General features: G+C 48.8%; 1 protein-coding gene across 28 annotated transcripts; it reads left to right on the top strand.

Moving 5' to 3' along the window:
- The first annotated feature begins 347 nt into the window (after nt 1-347).
- LOC125553186 (uncharacterized) lies at nt 348-14,099 on the top strand. Of its 28 annotated transcripts, none has more exons than XR_015607487.1 (9): nt 348-500; nt 935-1,284; nt 2,042-2,137; nt 6,612-11,895; nt 12,247-12,376; nt 13,191-13,290; nt 13,383-13,435; nt 13,625-13,713; nt 13,844-14,099. XR_015607487.1 is itself a non-coding variant. In XM_087526818.1 (5 exons), the coding sequence occupies exon 5, from the start codon at nt 3,357-3,359 to the stop codon at nt 4,770-4,772; it is 1,416 nt and encodes a 471-aa protein (XP_087382944.1). In that variant the 5' UTR covers nt 348-500; nt 935-1,284; nt 1,701-1,777; nt 2,042-2,137; nt 2,479-3,356; the 3' UTR covers nt 4,773-6,605. The 28 variants fall into 28 exon arrangements, 4 of the variants coding, with proteins under 4 accessions (XP_087382944.1, XP_087382946.1, XP_087382945.1 ...); XR_015607485.1 differs by having other exon boundaries at nt 13,569-13,713; XR_015607484.1 differs by having other exon boundaries at nt 13,564-13,713.
- The last annotated feature ends 920 nt before the right edge of the window (nt 14,100-15,019 follow it).

Raw genomic sequence — 15,019 nt, 5'->3', positions numbered from 1 at the left:
ATCGCTAGATGATTGGAAGAAAAGAGAAGCGATTCTTTGCACCGCAGCACAAGCAACCTCCTCCTCTGCTCCTTTCCCTCCCTCTGCGCCGCTGGATCTGTAGCAGCTCCCTCCCATGGTCCACTGAGATGAGGGGCGACACGCCGCCGCCTACTGCGCCCTCGACCTCCTCCTCCTCCCCCTCCCCCTCTTCAGCGGCGGCGAGCTCTTAGAGTCGGGGCCCTCGCCGCTCGTCTTCCTATCCCTGCCCCTGATCCACGACGGCGGCATGGACCTCACCCGCTACGGCGAGAGGCTGCTCAGCTCCGTCCACTCCGCACGCTCCCTCGACCTCCCCGAACCCAGCCCCTTCCACCGCCATCCCTTCGACTCCTCTCTTCTGCCGCAGATCGACTCCAACCGCGTGCAGTGCTCGAATCCCGCTGCCGCATCTTGGCTCCAACCGTGCGCTGCGGGGGGTATTTTCTGCCAAAATCACGCCACCACCGCTACTGCCACAGGTATTATTTTCATGTGCAAACTTATAGAAGTAGGATAGTCCTTTTTTCCTTACAGACATTGTATTATAGTTGAGGTTGGAGATGAGAACTTGGTGCAGCATATGGATAAGGCACACCCAGTTTCACTTGTAGGTGTTGTTGATTTTATCAAGCGCTTTCAGACAGAGATTAGAATTAGAAGGTGTTCTGCTTATATTTTCCATGCAAATCTACAACCATGTTTATCCATTTGTATTAGTTTAACTTTAGTGATTAGGATATGGCCGAGGCTGTAAATTCTCTTGGTTTTTAGTTCTGAATTTCAGCTAGATGCAGTTTTGCAGCGTTTAGTACACTACTATTTGAGCAGGCCAGCAAAAAAACTGCTTTAGTGATTGTTGAGGTCTGTTGTACTTTTTTCTTGACGCGAGGTTTGCTGTACTTGGAACTTGCAGATGAAGGTTGGTTCGTTTATTGGTGTTAGGTAATATTGATGCAAGATTTCTCCTCTACCAGTCGCAATGGATCCTGACGGCCAGAAAGAAGCACATGAAGAAGTTACAGGCAATGTCGAGGACCGGGAGGTGCAGCATGGGACTGGTGAGGTTTGACGAGCACCTGAGCGCTAGAAAGTTTGATGGGTCGGGGGGAGCACTAGGTTGGCAGCGACCTCCACATTGAACCGTCACGGTCCAAAATAGGTAGTGAAAAGGGACAAAGCACTGGTGGGTTCTGGGAGGGGCACCAAGTCACCGACGAGGTTGCCATGGAACCACCGAGGTCCAAGAACAAAAGGAGGAAGAAGGTAAAAATAATGTTTTGTTACACATGTTTGTAGTGTAGTTTGTAACACGTGTGTTGCATCCTTTTACTGAAACTTGCATATATCTGCCTCAATATTTCTTACTGTCACAACTTGTTGTTTCTAGCAGGATAACGTATAGTTTTGTTGTTATCTTTGTTACCATCCTTACAAAAGTCACTGGTCTAGGTTAAATTTTGCCATTCCTACTGCTGATTGAGGAATGGTTTTCTTATTACATTGTTGGCTGCAAAGCTATCTGGCTACAATCAGGAGGGGGCACAGATATGCTTTAACCTTTTCTCCCCATGTATTCAGACAATATTTGACATGGATGATGTAGTAAGAAAATACATCTGATGCACACTGAATGAAAAACAATTAAATCCTGATGTGCTTGTGGATCTCATACCTCTTAGGAAAGCATCAATGTTAGAAGATACTGAAGTTGCTGAAATTCTAAATGAGATATAAAGAAGAATTGTTCGGGGAAAAGGTATTTTTATTCTTCTCCTGAATGGGTACTCTTAGAGAACACATAATATTTCCTAAACATTCAAGACTCTTTGTTGTGAACTATTAGTCTGCAGGATAGTGCTCAACATATTATATCTTGCTTGTTGTGAACTATTGTCTTCCTTGTATTTGGTAGGAGTGATAATTTAGTTTGATTCGCAAGTAAATTTGATGTGTAAGATTATGGTTGCACAGTGCTAGAGCGCTGACCGTTGAGGATATTTTGTGCTTTATGATATTGCAGGTCCAATAGTTATGGACTTATCTGGGTTTATACATAACAAGGAAGCGTAAGCTTGTTGTGCATACATTGCTCGATAAAATAATGTACTTATCATAGGTAAGTTTTTGGCGTCGAATCTCAGTTGCAGTTGAGAATTTTCTTGATTCTAAAATAGAGTTATAATGTTTTAGATGTCATGATGTTGTATTATAATGTATTCAACTCCTTATCTCCCTCATTATAACTGAATATCTGTGAATTATCCAACTCCAAGAAATCATGATGTATTATAATGTATTCATTCTCGGGACCGCTCGCATGTTCTCAAAGAAATCTTTGGAGTAATAGAGTATGGCTAAATCTTTGTTGTGGATTATAATCACAAATTCATACCCCAACTGGTGCTTTCAATACTACTGTCATAACCATTGTTTCTCATCCTATTTTCATCTACGAAGTGGATGAGTTCCAAGAGGTGTTCTATGAAGCCCCACGCCCCTTGTCCCCTCCCCTGCTTCTCCGCTGCCACCTCTTTCTCCACCAAATCCACATCACCGCCGGGCCCGTTCCCGGGACGGGACAGGGGCGGACGCGAGGGAAAGAGGGGGGTTGACACGGTGGCGCCGCATAGCAGTGTATGAGGTGGATAGAGGAGGGTAGCGCGTGAGGGTAAACTTCTCTCCCACTGCAGAGCAGCCCACGGCGCAGTCATCGTCGTCCTTACCTTCAAGCCGTCTGTGATGTCGTCGCCATCACCAAGCCCCCTCACCATGCGGCACACATAGGTGGGTGAGGGAGTCCTGGATTAGGGGGGTGTCCAGATGGCCGGATTATACCTTCGGCCGGACTCCTGGACTATGAAGATACAAGATCGAAGACTTCGCCCCGTGTCCGGAAGGGACTTTCCTTGGTGTGGAAGGCAAGCTTGGCAATACGGATATGTAGATCTCCTACCATTGTAACCGACTCTGTGTAACCCTAGCCCTCTCCGGTGTCTATATAAACCAGAGAGTTTTAGTCCGTAGGACGAACAACAATCATACCATAGGCTAGCTTCTAGGGTTTAGCCTCTCTGATCTCGTGGTAGATCTACTCTTGTATTACCCATATCATCAATATCAATCAAGCAGGACGTAGGGTTTTACCTCCATCAAGAGGGCCCGAACCTGGGTAAAACATCGTGTCCCCTGCCTCCTGTTACCATCCGGCCTAGACGCACAGTTCGGGACCCCCTACCCGAGATCCGCCGGTTTTGACACCGACATTGGTGCTTTCATTGAGAGTTCCTCTGTGTCGTCACTTTTAGGCCCGATGGCTTCTCCGATCATCAACAGCGATGCGATCCAGGGTGAGACTTTTCTCCCGGACAAATCTTCGTATTCGGCGACTTTGCACTGCGGGCCAATACGCTTGGTCATCTGGAGCAGCTCGAAAGCTACGCCCCTGGCCATCAGGTCAGATTTGGAGTTTGAACTACACGGCCGACATCCGCGGAGACTTGATCTTCGACGGATTCGAGCCACAGCCGAGCGCGCCGCACTGTCACGATGGGCATGATTTAGCTCTGCCGCCGAACAGTGCCCTGGAGGCCGCACCTGTGTTCGCTCCGACCCCTAGCTCGGAGCCGATCACACCAATCGAGGATGGGTGGTTAGACACCGCCTCGACGGCTGCAATCTCTACGGCGATCGAGCCGAACACCAGCCCTATTCTTTGCGAAGCCCGTGACTCCAAGGAGCCGGACTCCTCTACAGACTCCGAGCCCTCCGCGCCCCGACCGATCGATTGGGCGCCGATCATGGAGTTCACCGCCGCAGACATCTTTCAGCACTCGCCCTTCGGCGATATTCTGAATTCACAAAAGTCTCTCTCTTTATCAGGAGAGCCTTGGCCGGACTATGGTCAACAAGGTTGGGATGCGGATGATGAAGAAATTCAAAGCCCACCCACCACCCACTTCGTAGCCACTGTCGATAATTTAAACGACGTGCTCGACTTCGACTCCGAAGACATCGACGGTATGAACAACGATGTAGGAGATGAACACGAACCAACGCCTATAAGGCACTGGACAGCCACCTCATCTCATGATGTATACATGGTGGACACACCCAAAGGAAGCGACGACAAGGAACACAGGGATGCAACGAGGGATCGTTCACTCGAAAAGCAATCAAAGCAGCGACGTAAGCGCCGCTCCAAGCCCCGCCTCGACAGAGACAGCAGCCATACAGACCCAGCCATAGAGCAGGACAAGCCGGCGGACGACGAACATGCCTTCGAGCAAGCGTCCGAACAGGGAAACTTGGATAAACAAAACGAACACCCCGTCCCCGGCGAAAACAACAGTCTGGACAACCTTACGCCGGATAAACTCATGGAGCAGAAGAACCTCCACAAAAGGCTCGTCGCCACTGCGCATAGCCTGAAAAAGCAGAAGCGGAAGCTCAAAACTGCGGAATATGCACTCAGAATCAGATGGAGCAAAGTATGCAACACCGCAGACAAATATGCCGGCAGTCGCCGCACAAAAAGCTATCCAAAGCGAAAACTACTGCCTGAATTTGATGAGGAGGCCTTAGTGCCCCGCAGTCAAAAAATAGGAAAGCCATCCGGTCGGATGGACGACCGCATGGCCAGCATGGAGCGGCAAGCGGCGCCGCACACAAGCCGGCACGCGATACACCAAAGGATTCGCATCAAAAAGACGGCACAGCCAGATCTATATACGGGCCAAGAAGGCAAGCTCTAGTAGGCAATGCAACACAACAAATATCTGAACATCACGGCACACCCAAATACAGGGGTGCCGCACACCCCCTATGTTTCACCGATGAGGTGTTGGACCATGAATTTCCAGTGGGATTCAAGCCCGTAAACTTAGAGGCGTACGACGGAACAACAGACCCTGGGGTCTGGATCAAGGATTATATCCTCCACATACACATGGCCAGAGGAGATGACCTCCACGCCATAAAATACTTACCCCTCAAGCTTAAAGGGCCAGCCCGGCATTGGCTCAAAAGCCTTCCCGAAAACACCATTGGAAGTTGGGAAGAGCTTGAGGATGCTTTCCGGGCAAATTTTCAAGGGACCTATGTCCGCCCTCCGGATGCAGACGATCTCAGTCACATAACTCAACAGCCCGGAGAGTCAGCCCGGAAATTCTGGAACAGATTTCTTACTAAAAAGAATTAGATAGTCGACTGCCGGACGCCGAAGCCCTAGCAGCTTTTAAGCACAACGTTCGAGATGAATGGCTCGCCAGACACCTCGGCCAAGAAAAGACAAGAACAATGGCCGCATTAACAAGCCTCATGACCCGCTTTTGCGCAGGAGAGGACAGCTGGTTGGCAAGATGTAGCACCAGCGACCCAAGTACATCCGAAGTTAGGGATGGAAATGGAAAACCCCGACGCAGCAAGGACCAGCGCCGGAATAAGGGAAACATCCCAAAGAGCACGGCGGTCAACGCCGGATTCAAAAGCTCGCGGCAGAATCAGAGAAAGCGGTCCCTCAAGGATAACAGGGACGAGCTATCCAACTTAAACAAAATCTTGGACAAGATATGTCAAATACACAGTACTCCCGGGAAGCCTGCGAACCATACCCACAGAGATTGTTGGGTTTTCAAGCAAGCCGGCAAACTCAACGCCGAACACAAGGGGCTCGACACACCAAGTGAGGACGACGACAAACCCCACAAGCAGAGCACCAGAAAACAAAAGGATTTCCCACAAGAAGTCAAAACAGTACACTTACTTCACGTGACGAACAGAACGGCGCCACCAGAGATACGCGCCATACGGCCTATCCCAAAGGAGTCTCGCCAATGGTTGTTAAAACCGATCACCTTCGACCATCAGGATTACTCTAGAAGTATCCGGAACACAGGCTGGACTGCCTTGGTATTAGATCCAATAATCGGCGGACTCCATTTTACAAATGTCCTGATGGACGGCGACAGTGGTCTAAACCTGTTATACCAGGACACAATCCGCAACATGGGGATAGACCCAACCAAAATTCTCCATAGCAAAACCTCCTTTCAAGGGGTAACGCCAGGCCCGGATGCCCGTTGCATGGGTTCTCTCCGGCTAGAAGTTATGTTTGGCTCCCCCGATAACCTCCGTTGCGAACAACTAACTTTCCACATCGCCCCATTCTCAAGTAGCTATCAAGCACTGCTGGGACGCGAAGCTTTCGCCCGCTTTAACGCAATACCGCATTATGCATCTCTTACGCTTAAGATGCCCGGTCCACGAGGCATCATCTCATTAAAGGGAAAACATTGAGTGTTCCTCCCGCGCGGAAAATAGTGCGGCTGCCTTGACAGCCCCACAATAAAGCGGCTTCACCAGCCAAAGCATCTAAACAGGTCGTCAAGACCACGGACACGGCTAGACGAGCCCGGCATAAACATACAATTGATAAAGGCTTAATAACCGTATACCCCTGCACTAGGGGCTCCGCGCATATAAAACAAGAGACAATAAAGCTCAATCTTACCCATTTCGATTTATACTTTGTTTATTTAGTATAACTCATGTTCGACATGATCTTTCTTTAACTAAGTTCCTCTCTTTTACAGATGAACAACGTGCTACACCCGTCCAGGATACGGCACAATGGAGACATAGGTGCAGACGTGCAGCAGGGACCCGTTCCAAGGATTCTTTTCAGATTAAGACCCTCCGTAAACCTTTTTTACTCTCTCTTGTTGATACACATCCCCTGGTTTCTTGGTATAACCAAGGAGGAGGCTGGCGTTTTGGCATGTGGCCACGTCAGAGTTTTGTGCGTACCTGGACACTAGGGGCTTATTACTAAGGGCGTTATCCCGCCCGCCCTCATAAAGACCGAATACCTTAGGGAGTGTTCGGCGTCGCGAGTTTGGCCTTATATGCATCAGCTCCGAATCATGTCTTTGGTCAAATATTGGGTTTGCCCGGCTCATGTGTTTTGCTGCCTTACGTTCCGCTCTATCGGCTAAGGCGGCACCAGGAGGACTACTGCGATTGTGCCCCGGTTCGGCCAGGCGAGCACCTCAGTAGAGAAAGCCGAAAACTGACTGTCATGATATAGCGTGAGACTGGTCAACCACTCGATGACTTACCGGAATCTTTAGGATTCCTCCGCATTAACGAAGGGCCGTTTCTCGGCCAGGCACATACGCGCCCCGAGTTCGGGCGAGCGCAGGCGCCACCAGGGGCTATATAAGTAGCCTCAATGTCAAACTCCTATGGCTAAGTGAAAGTGATAAAGCATCATAGTCCGATTGCCTAGTTCGCTGCGCTATCACCTCCTTTGTAGAACCAAGACGTTGGATCAAGTGTGAAAATGCGCCTTCTGCAAACACCCCCGCATTATGTGCGTGGGGGCTGAAGCCGACGACTGCCATCTTTCAGATTATATACACGTATATGTTAAACGGCCGCACATGAGGTATTCCAATACTTGCAGGCACAAGTATAAAAAGCTTCTATAATTTATCAAAATATTGTTTTACAATAATACATGCTATTCGAATATAGTATCCTTCGAGCACTGCGTCTCTATTAAACGAGCACCTTGCAGAACTTCCTGAAAATAGCGCTCGGCAGGTACTCGGCTTCCATCCGAGTCTGGGGATGCAACAACGGTGGCTTCCATTTCCGCCCAGTATGTCTTAACACGGGCAAGAGCCATCCACGCACCCTCTATGCACGCTGACCTCTTCATCGCATTGATATGCGGCACCGCACCAAGGAACTGCTTCATCAAGTTGAAATAACTTTTCGGCTCTGGCCTCTCTGGCCACAGATGATTCATGACATACTTCATGGCGAGTCCAGACAACCTATTTAGCTCGGCCCATTCGGCCAAATGATCGGCTAATGACAGTGGACGCTCTGGATTGTGGAACTGTGACCAGAAGAGCTTTTCCACTTCGCGATCTTCTTGATCTTGGAAGTGTTCGGCCGCATCTGCGGCACTCGCTGCTAAATCCAGATAGGTGTCCGCCGTACTCCACATCTGGTCTAACGGAGCATGTTTAGAATCATAGAACTTCCTCCGCAGCATAAATGGCTTTCTAGCCGCGATCTCTCCGGCCTGACGCAGCTCCTCCTTCATAGCTCTCACCGCAGAGCGAGCGTCCTTGGCACCGGCAACGGCCTTCTTCAGGTCCGTCCGTTCCGCCCGATCTTCTTTTTCAAGAAGCTTGCAACGGTCAGCAACGTTCTTCAGCCTCACGGCCATCTCGGCCATTTCCTTCTTGCTTTGGCAGTGAGCAGCATATTCGGCTTTCAGCTCCTCAATTGCCTTTCCGTCAGCCGCATCACTTTTCCTGGCTTGCTCCTTGGCTCGGGCAAGTTCCGCCCGAAGATTCTCCGTGGCAGCAGCACCATCTGCATCGAGCACACACATTGTAAGATATTGGCATAAAGCTCCTCTTACCAGGCGCCGCCGACAGAATTACATACCTTGTGCCTCGTCAAGCCGCTTGTGGACAAGCGCGATGTCGGCGTATGCCACGTCAAGTTGCCGCTTTAGCTCGGCAAATCCATCAGTCCGGCTGGCCACCGGACACTTCGCCACCTACGTATAAAGGCGGCATATTAGACCTGGGATTATGATCCTCTGTGCGCCGTCACTTTTGACAACACACAGAGTCTCAGGGGCTACTATCTACACAGGGCGCATCTTATTTATGCGCAACTGTCCAAAAATGGTACATTATTTCGCGTACCTCAAAACCTGTCAGTAAACTCCTGACGGACTCGTGCAATCCGCTCTCCGCGGATGAAATCCTCTCAATCACCGTACCCATCAATGCACGGTGCTCCTCTGAGATGGATGCTCGCCCTAGCAGATCCTTTAGCTCCTCCGACCGCGCACCAGACAGCGCCGGACTCGTCCGATGGCCCTTTTCAAAGGTTGGACGCGGAGGGCTTTGGGGGGCCATATGACTACCTTCCGGCCCCACCGGATTTGGAGAAACCCTCCGCGATGATACCTCAGGGTCGCCCGCCTCGCAAGGCGGTACGGCAGGGGGAGGCGTTCCGCTCTCCATCATCTCCGGAAGAAGATCCCCCGAAGACGAGCTCTGCTGAGAAGGGCTAAGGTCCGAGCTACAAGGTAAATTTTCGATTACTTTTCTCAGATATAAAGCAGGGATTTCTCTCGTTTCTTAAAAAGAAAACTCCTCTCTACTTACGGCTCGGTGGAGGGCTGATCCCCTCGAGGGCATAATTCGGCCGAAGTATCCCCCAGCACAGGACCCTCTGGCGAAGATTTCTTCCCTCGCTTTAAGGCCATGGTCTCCGGGTCTTCAGAGGCAGTCCTCTTCTTCCCCTGAGGAGAGGAATTTTCGATTCCTCCCTTCCGGACAACCTCCTTTGAGAAGTCTGTAGCTTCCTTGTCCCCTTCCTCGCTTTCCTTTGAAGGCACAACCTCCAACATCCTGACTAGCACGGGACCCGGCGTGGTCTCGAGGAGGGGGGCCGGACACCTGATTAGCTTTGCTTTCGCTACCCACTCATGTTTAAAGGACAACTCTTTTAGGGGCAATTTTATGATAAATATACGGATAGCGAGTCCGGGCACAAGGCTACTTACTTGAGTATCCGGACGATTGCAGCTCAGACCTGCGTCCTCCGTAGAATCCGGACACACTACTTGTGGTCCGAAGAACAATTTGTACATCTCCACGGGCGTCATGCCAAGAAAATGTTGGAGAACTCGTGGTCCCTCCGGGTTGAACTCCCACAGGCGGAGGGGGCGACGTTTGCAGGGCAGAACTCGGCGAATTAACATAACCTACGTCACCACGACCAGACTGATGTCTCTTTCTAGGAGATCTCGGATGTGGCCCTGCAATAGGGGCACGTCCTTTGCCGGCCCCCAGTCCAGCCCCGTATTGACCCACGACGCCAGTCGTGGCGGGGGACCCGAGCGAAAGGCAGGTGGCGCCACCCACTTAGGGGCCCTGGGAGCGGTAATATAAAACCACTCTCGTTGCCATAAGCTGGACTCCTCTTGGAAAGAGCCCTTGGGCCATGGAGTACCAGCATTCTTGCTTATAAAAGCACCTCCGCACTCCGCGTGCCGTCCCTCGATCATCTTCGGCTCTACTTTGAAGGTCTTGAGCCATAGTCCGAAGTGAGGAGTGATACAGAGGAAGGCTTCACACACGACGATGAATGAGGAAATATGGAGGATGGACTCCGGGGCTAAGTCGTGAAATTCCAGCCCATAATAATACATGAGCCCCCTCACGAAGGGATCCGTCGGGAAGCCTAGCCCCCGAAGGAAGTGAGACATGAACACCACACTCTCACCGGGCTTGGGAGTGGGAATGACCTGCCCTTGAGCAGGCAGCCTATGCGAGATTTCGCCTGTCAAGAACCTGGCCTCTCTCAACTTCAGCACGTCCTCCTCCGTGACGGAGGAGGGCATCCATCGGCCTCGAAGGTCGGAACCAGACATTGTCGAAGGTCCGAAGCGCCTGAAATCTGGAACCTTGGGTGTTGGAACTCGAGGCGAAGGGCGAACTCATTTGAGATTGAAAGAAAGGAGTAAGGCCTTGGTCTCTTTATAAGAGGTTGAATACCAAGGGCCTTCCCCGTGACCGTTTGGGACTCGCCTTTGATCGAGAAAATATACCAACGGGTACGGTTGGGTTACCCACGCCCGTATTGATGAGAATCCCGGAATAAGGGGACACGATCTCTGCTTTGACAAGACGTGCCAAGGAAACCGCCTCGCTAAACGCGCTGAGGTGGGACAATAAAACGATTCGAATAAAGACTTGGCCATGGTGTGATGTCACGCTACGAAATACGTCAGCAGATTAGATTTGTGTAAATATTATTCTCTCTATGTCAATATGTGGAAACTTATTTTGTAGAGCCGGACACTACCTTTGTGTTCAAAATCTTCTATGAAGTACTTGGAGGAGGAACCCGCCTTGCAATGCCGAAGACAATCTGCGCGCCGGACTCGTCGTCATTAAAGCCTGGTTCAGGGGCTACTGAGGGAGTCCTAAATTAGGGGGTGTCCGGATGGCCGGACTATACCTTCGGCCGGACTCCTGGACTATGAAGATACAAGATTGAAGACTTCATCCCGTGTCCGGAAGGGACTTTCCTTGGCGTGGAAGGCAAGCTTGGCGATACGGATATGTAGATCTCCTACCATTGTAACTGACTCTGTGTAACCCTAGCCCTCTCCGGTGTCTATATAAACCGGAGAGTTTTAGTCCGTAGGACAAACAACAATCATACCATAGGCTAGCTTCTAGGGTTTAGCCTCTCTGATCTCGTGGTAGATCTACTCTTGTATTACCCATATCATCAATATCAATCAAGCAGGACGTAGGGTTTTACCTCCATCAAGAGGGCCCGAACCTGGGTAAAACATCGTGTCCCCTGCCTCCTGTTACCATCCGGCCTAGATGCACAGTTCGGGACCCCCTACCTGAGATCCGTCGGTTTTGACACCGACAGTGGGTGAGGCGGTAGGATGCAGCAACTCACCGATTGCTTGGTCGCCACCGATGCCAAGCAACAAGAGCGGGTTAGTTCGACTCGGTGTCTTTCTTTTTTTTATCCTCCCTCCCATGGAATTTGCCTGGATCTTGGCGAGCTCCTCAACCACCTGATTTCTTCTTGTTTCAAGTGTGCACACCTCTAGCTTGACTTGTGGCGGTGGCGGGTATTACTGGAGCGGAGGCACCTTTCGTTTTTCGTCCTCTTTGTTGGTGGGAAGGGGCAGCAGGTCGGAGGAGGAAGCCACACAATCTTGGCAGGAGAGGAGATGGGGAAGGGTGACAAGCTATGTGGAATGACTCAGCGCTGGTGGACGCCTTGGACCATGCTGTCAGCACCTAAAACGTATGCGCCCTTGCCCCCCTTTGATTCTCTTACCCTTTCCGCCTTGCTGGGAGAAGATGTAGTATGTGTGCTCTGTTTTAGACAATGGAGTTCATGCAAGCGCGTTCACGTCATGTTCCATTCTGCAATGCACAAGTACTATGTTCTCTTTTATATCTGGAATCGTGTCTATTTGCCCAAGTACTATGCACACAACAATACATGGTCTATACTGCTGCAAATTGTTCCGCGTTAGGTTTGAATCTGTTAGTGAAGTTATTGTATGGGGTAACGCCGTACTTTTATGGGTTGATTAACAAAATGGATTTGTATGTGCTATACATAGCTAATCCTTTGCAACAATTTGATCAGTAGGGTCTGCTATAGATGCTGAAATCAAAGGCGTGGCCTCTATTTGATCAGTAGGGTTTGCTATAAAACTGAGAAGAAGACAAGGAGGAGTATGGGTCTGCACGTACCTATAAGAAGAAGATGTCCTCAGGTGATTTGCTTCTATTTTGATTATATAATTGTAGGATCTGTTGGTACCAAATTTGTTGATATTGTGGTGTAAATTTTCGCTCTTGTGATTTGTCTCTTGTAATGATCTTGAATCCTACAGTCAGTTGCATTTTTGGTTCCTATAGTCAGTTGCATTTTTGGTAGTAGGTGAGAGTTTGGTCCTGCAATTTGGTTCCTACAGTCAGTTGCATTTTTCTTGTATGAAAAGAAAGTGTCTTAGTTTATCCATATCACCTAAATTGGACCATATGCCATTTCCTAAGTTTTGTCTCGACAAAAAGGGAAGGAATTGGGAATTTGGGGTGGAAGCCTGTCTGCTTGTAAGAAAGATAGCCTTTAGTCCTAAGGACAATCTGCAAAGGATAATGTTACCATCAAGCCATTAACTGCACGTACAACATTCTTGTTTGCTCTGCAGAACTGTAGAAGTCTTCTTTACAAATTTAGGCATGCCACTTTTTTAAGGCTCCGTTTGACATTGTGATTTGATTATGATATTGATACCTTCGTCGTGTTGAAGTGCTTTTGGAATTGAGTGTTTGGATACTGGATTATCTTTCAATAATAGCTTTTCATTGCGGAACACATAAGATGAAATGTGACAATCATCCGTCAACATGATTTATCTGCAACTTAATTTTATGTTTAAAGAAGAGCAATGAACATTTCGTGAATTGTTATCTGCAACAGCTTAAAAACTAAGCACGCCATACTTTGTTTATTTTTTGTGGGGATGCATCACAGTTCATTAACCACATACTGATGCTAAATTACCATTTATTTATTCCTAGCAGATTTGAGGATTCTTGAGATGAGATAGATTGCAGTACATCCTATCACCTCATGGAGAAAAGGAGCCTAGAGAAGAACATTCGACTTGAGCTGGAACGTGAGGTATATCCTTTTCAGTTTAAACATTTCTTTTTGTTTGTTCCGTTAATGATAGTTCAATTGTGAGAAGTGCTGCACTCGGCTCCCCTGACTAGTGAACTCCGCCGCTGAACGATGCTCCTCAGCTACACTACTCCTCCGGCTGAAGGTTTGCTCTTAGTTTTAGATCTCCATAAGTTATTCTAGAATCTATTATGCTCTTTTGCATTGAATTCATGGGGTTGAAACTGTCAGTTGTGCCTATGTTTAATTCTAAAATATATTTGCTCTGTCTAGAGAAGGTAGAATGACAAGGTTATTTAGATATTTGACACTATCTGAGATGCCCCTTGATTAGTAAGGTGCGTCCGGAGCCAGAAGAACTTGAGAAAGGCATCATACATTCCTTTTGCAAGACACTTACAACTTCGGATACGAGTACCAATGGTAGTTTCTCTGTTCTTAGGAGACATGCTAAAGAGTGTCTTCCTCTACCTGTTAGCATTGAAAGCATGTTTTTACTCCAGTTGATGTGTACACAATTTCTGGCTTATTGAATAGTATGGTTGATTTGCAGGACATGTCTCAGAATCCGCCATCTCAAGAACTGGTAGCCAAGGATCTCCATGGAACTAATTTGCATTTTCGTCACATATTTTCGTGGTGATTTTACAATTTGAGCATTCAGCTTGAATACCCTTTAAACTTCCCGTCGTTGTGTTTTTATTGTTTTGGTATAGCACTAAATGTCACAATTGAATGTTGAATTCTTACCACTGCAAAAACCTGCAGAATATGCTGATTCATTATTTCTTAAGTATGTGTGAACTGTATCCCTGTCTGGTTCTATCTCATGCCTTTCGGTGCTTTGTGTTTCAGATGCTCTCTTTGTATTTGAGTGTCATTTATTTAGCTCTTCCAAAATTTGTTGTTGCAACTTCTCACATACCATGTCCATGTGTTACAATATAGCAACAAAGCAAGTGGTATGAGTGCCTCCCAACCTGGCACCGCCCAACTTACTCTCAAGAGGCGTCACAAGGTGGTGCCCCAACCGCTAGTTAAAGCATCATCGATCACCCTCACGGAACAAGGTGATATATAGCCAGAGAGCATCAACCTCATTTTGTGCCTGTCATAGTAGAAGACTAACGATTATTTTACCGACACCATTTTGTGATTGTTCCTATCCATGTCAATGGAGCGGGGTTTGGAATAGGAGGCATTAGGAATAGCACCTTTACAGTGCGGTCTTGTGGATGAGCATCCCGAGTAATGGCGCACATACATCACCTTGCCCCGGTCAGCTGCGCCTCCAATCGACACGGGCACCGCATACAAGTTGACACGGTCGGCTGTGAAGACGCAGGACGCACTGCATCGGAGTATCTCTGCGACGCATGCACTCGACTCGTCCACGAGCCTAGTTGAGTCGCTTCGGGGTCCATGCTGTTGGCTGAGTGAGGGTGAGAACGTGGCTTTTTTATCCAATGGAGCACCGGCGGACCGGGCCGAGCCAAGCCCTCCTCGGGAAAGGCAACACCAATTTCTGCAGCGTACACGACAGCTAGCTGGTACCCCTCTACGTACGCTCACACACATAGTAATATATGCTTGTAGCTGGCTGTACTGTCGCATCCACCGTGCCACGTTTTACTGAACATGTCGTGCAGATGCAACGTCTACACGCCATCCAGCTGATTTTCTTGCATAAGTAATACTCGCTCTGTTTATTTTTATAAAACCTTGAGGA

The sequence above is a fragment of the Triticum urartu genome, chromosome 6A (genome assembly GCF_056163025.1).
Source record: "Triticum urartu cultivar PI428250 chromosome 6A, HENAU_Tu73, whole genome shotgun sequence".
NCBI classification, from domain to species: domain Eukaryota; kingdom Viridiplantae; phylum Streptophyta; class Magnoliopsida; order Poales; family Poaceae; genus Triticum; species Triticum urartu.
The sequence above is the reverse complement of the archived record's forward strand: the minus strand, read 5'-3'. Positions and strand labels throughout refer to the sequence as shown.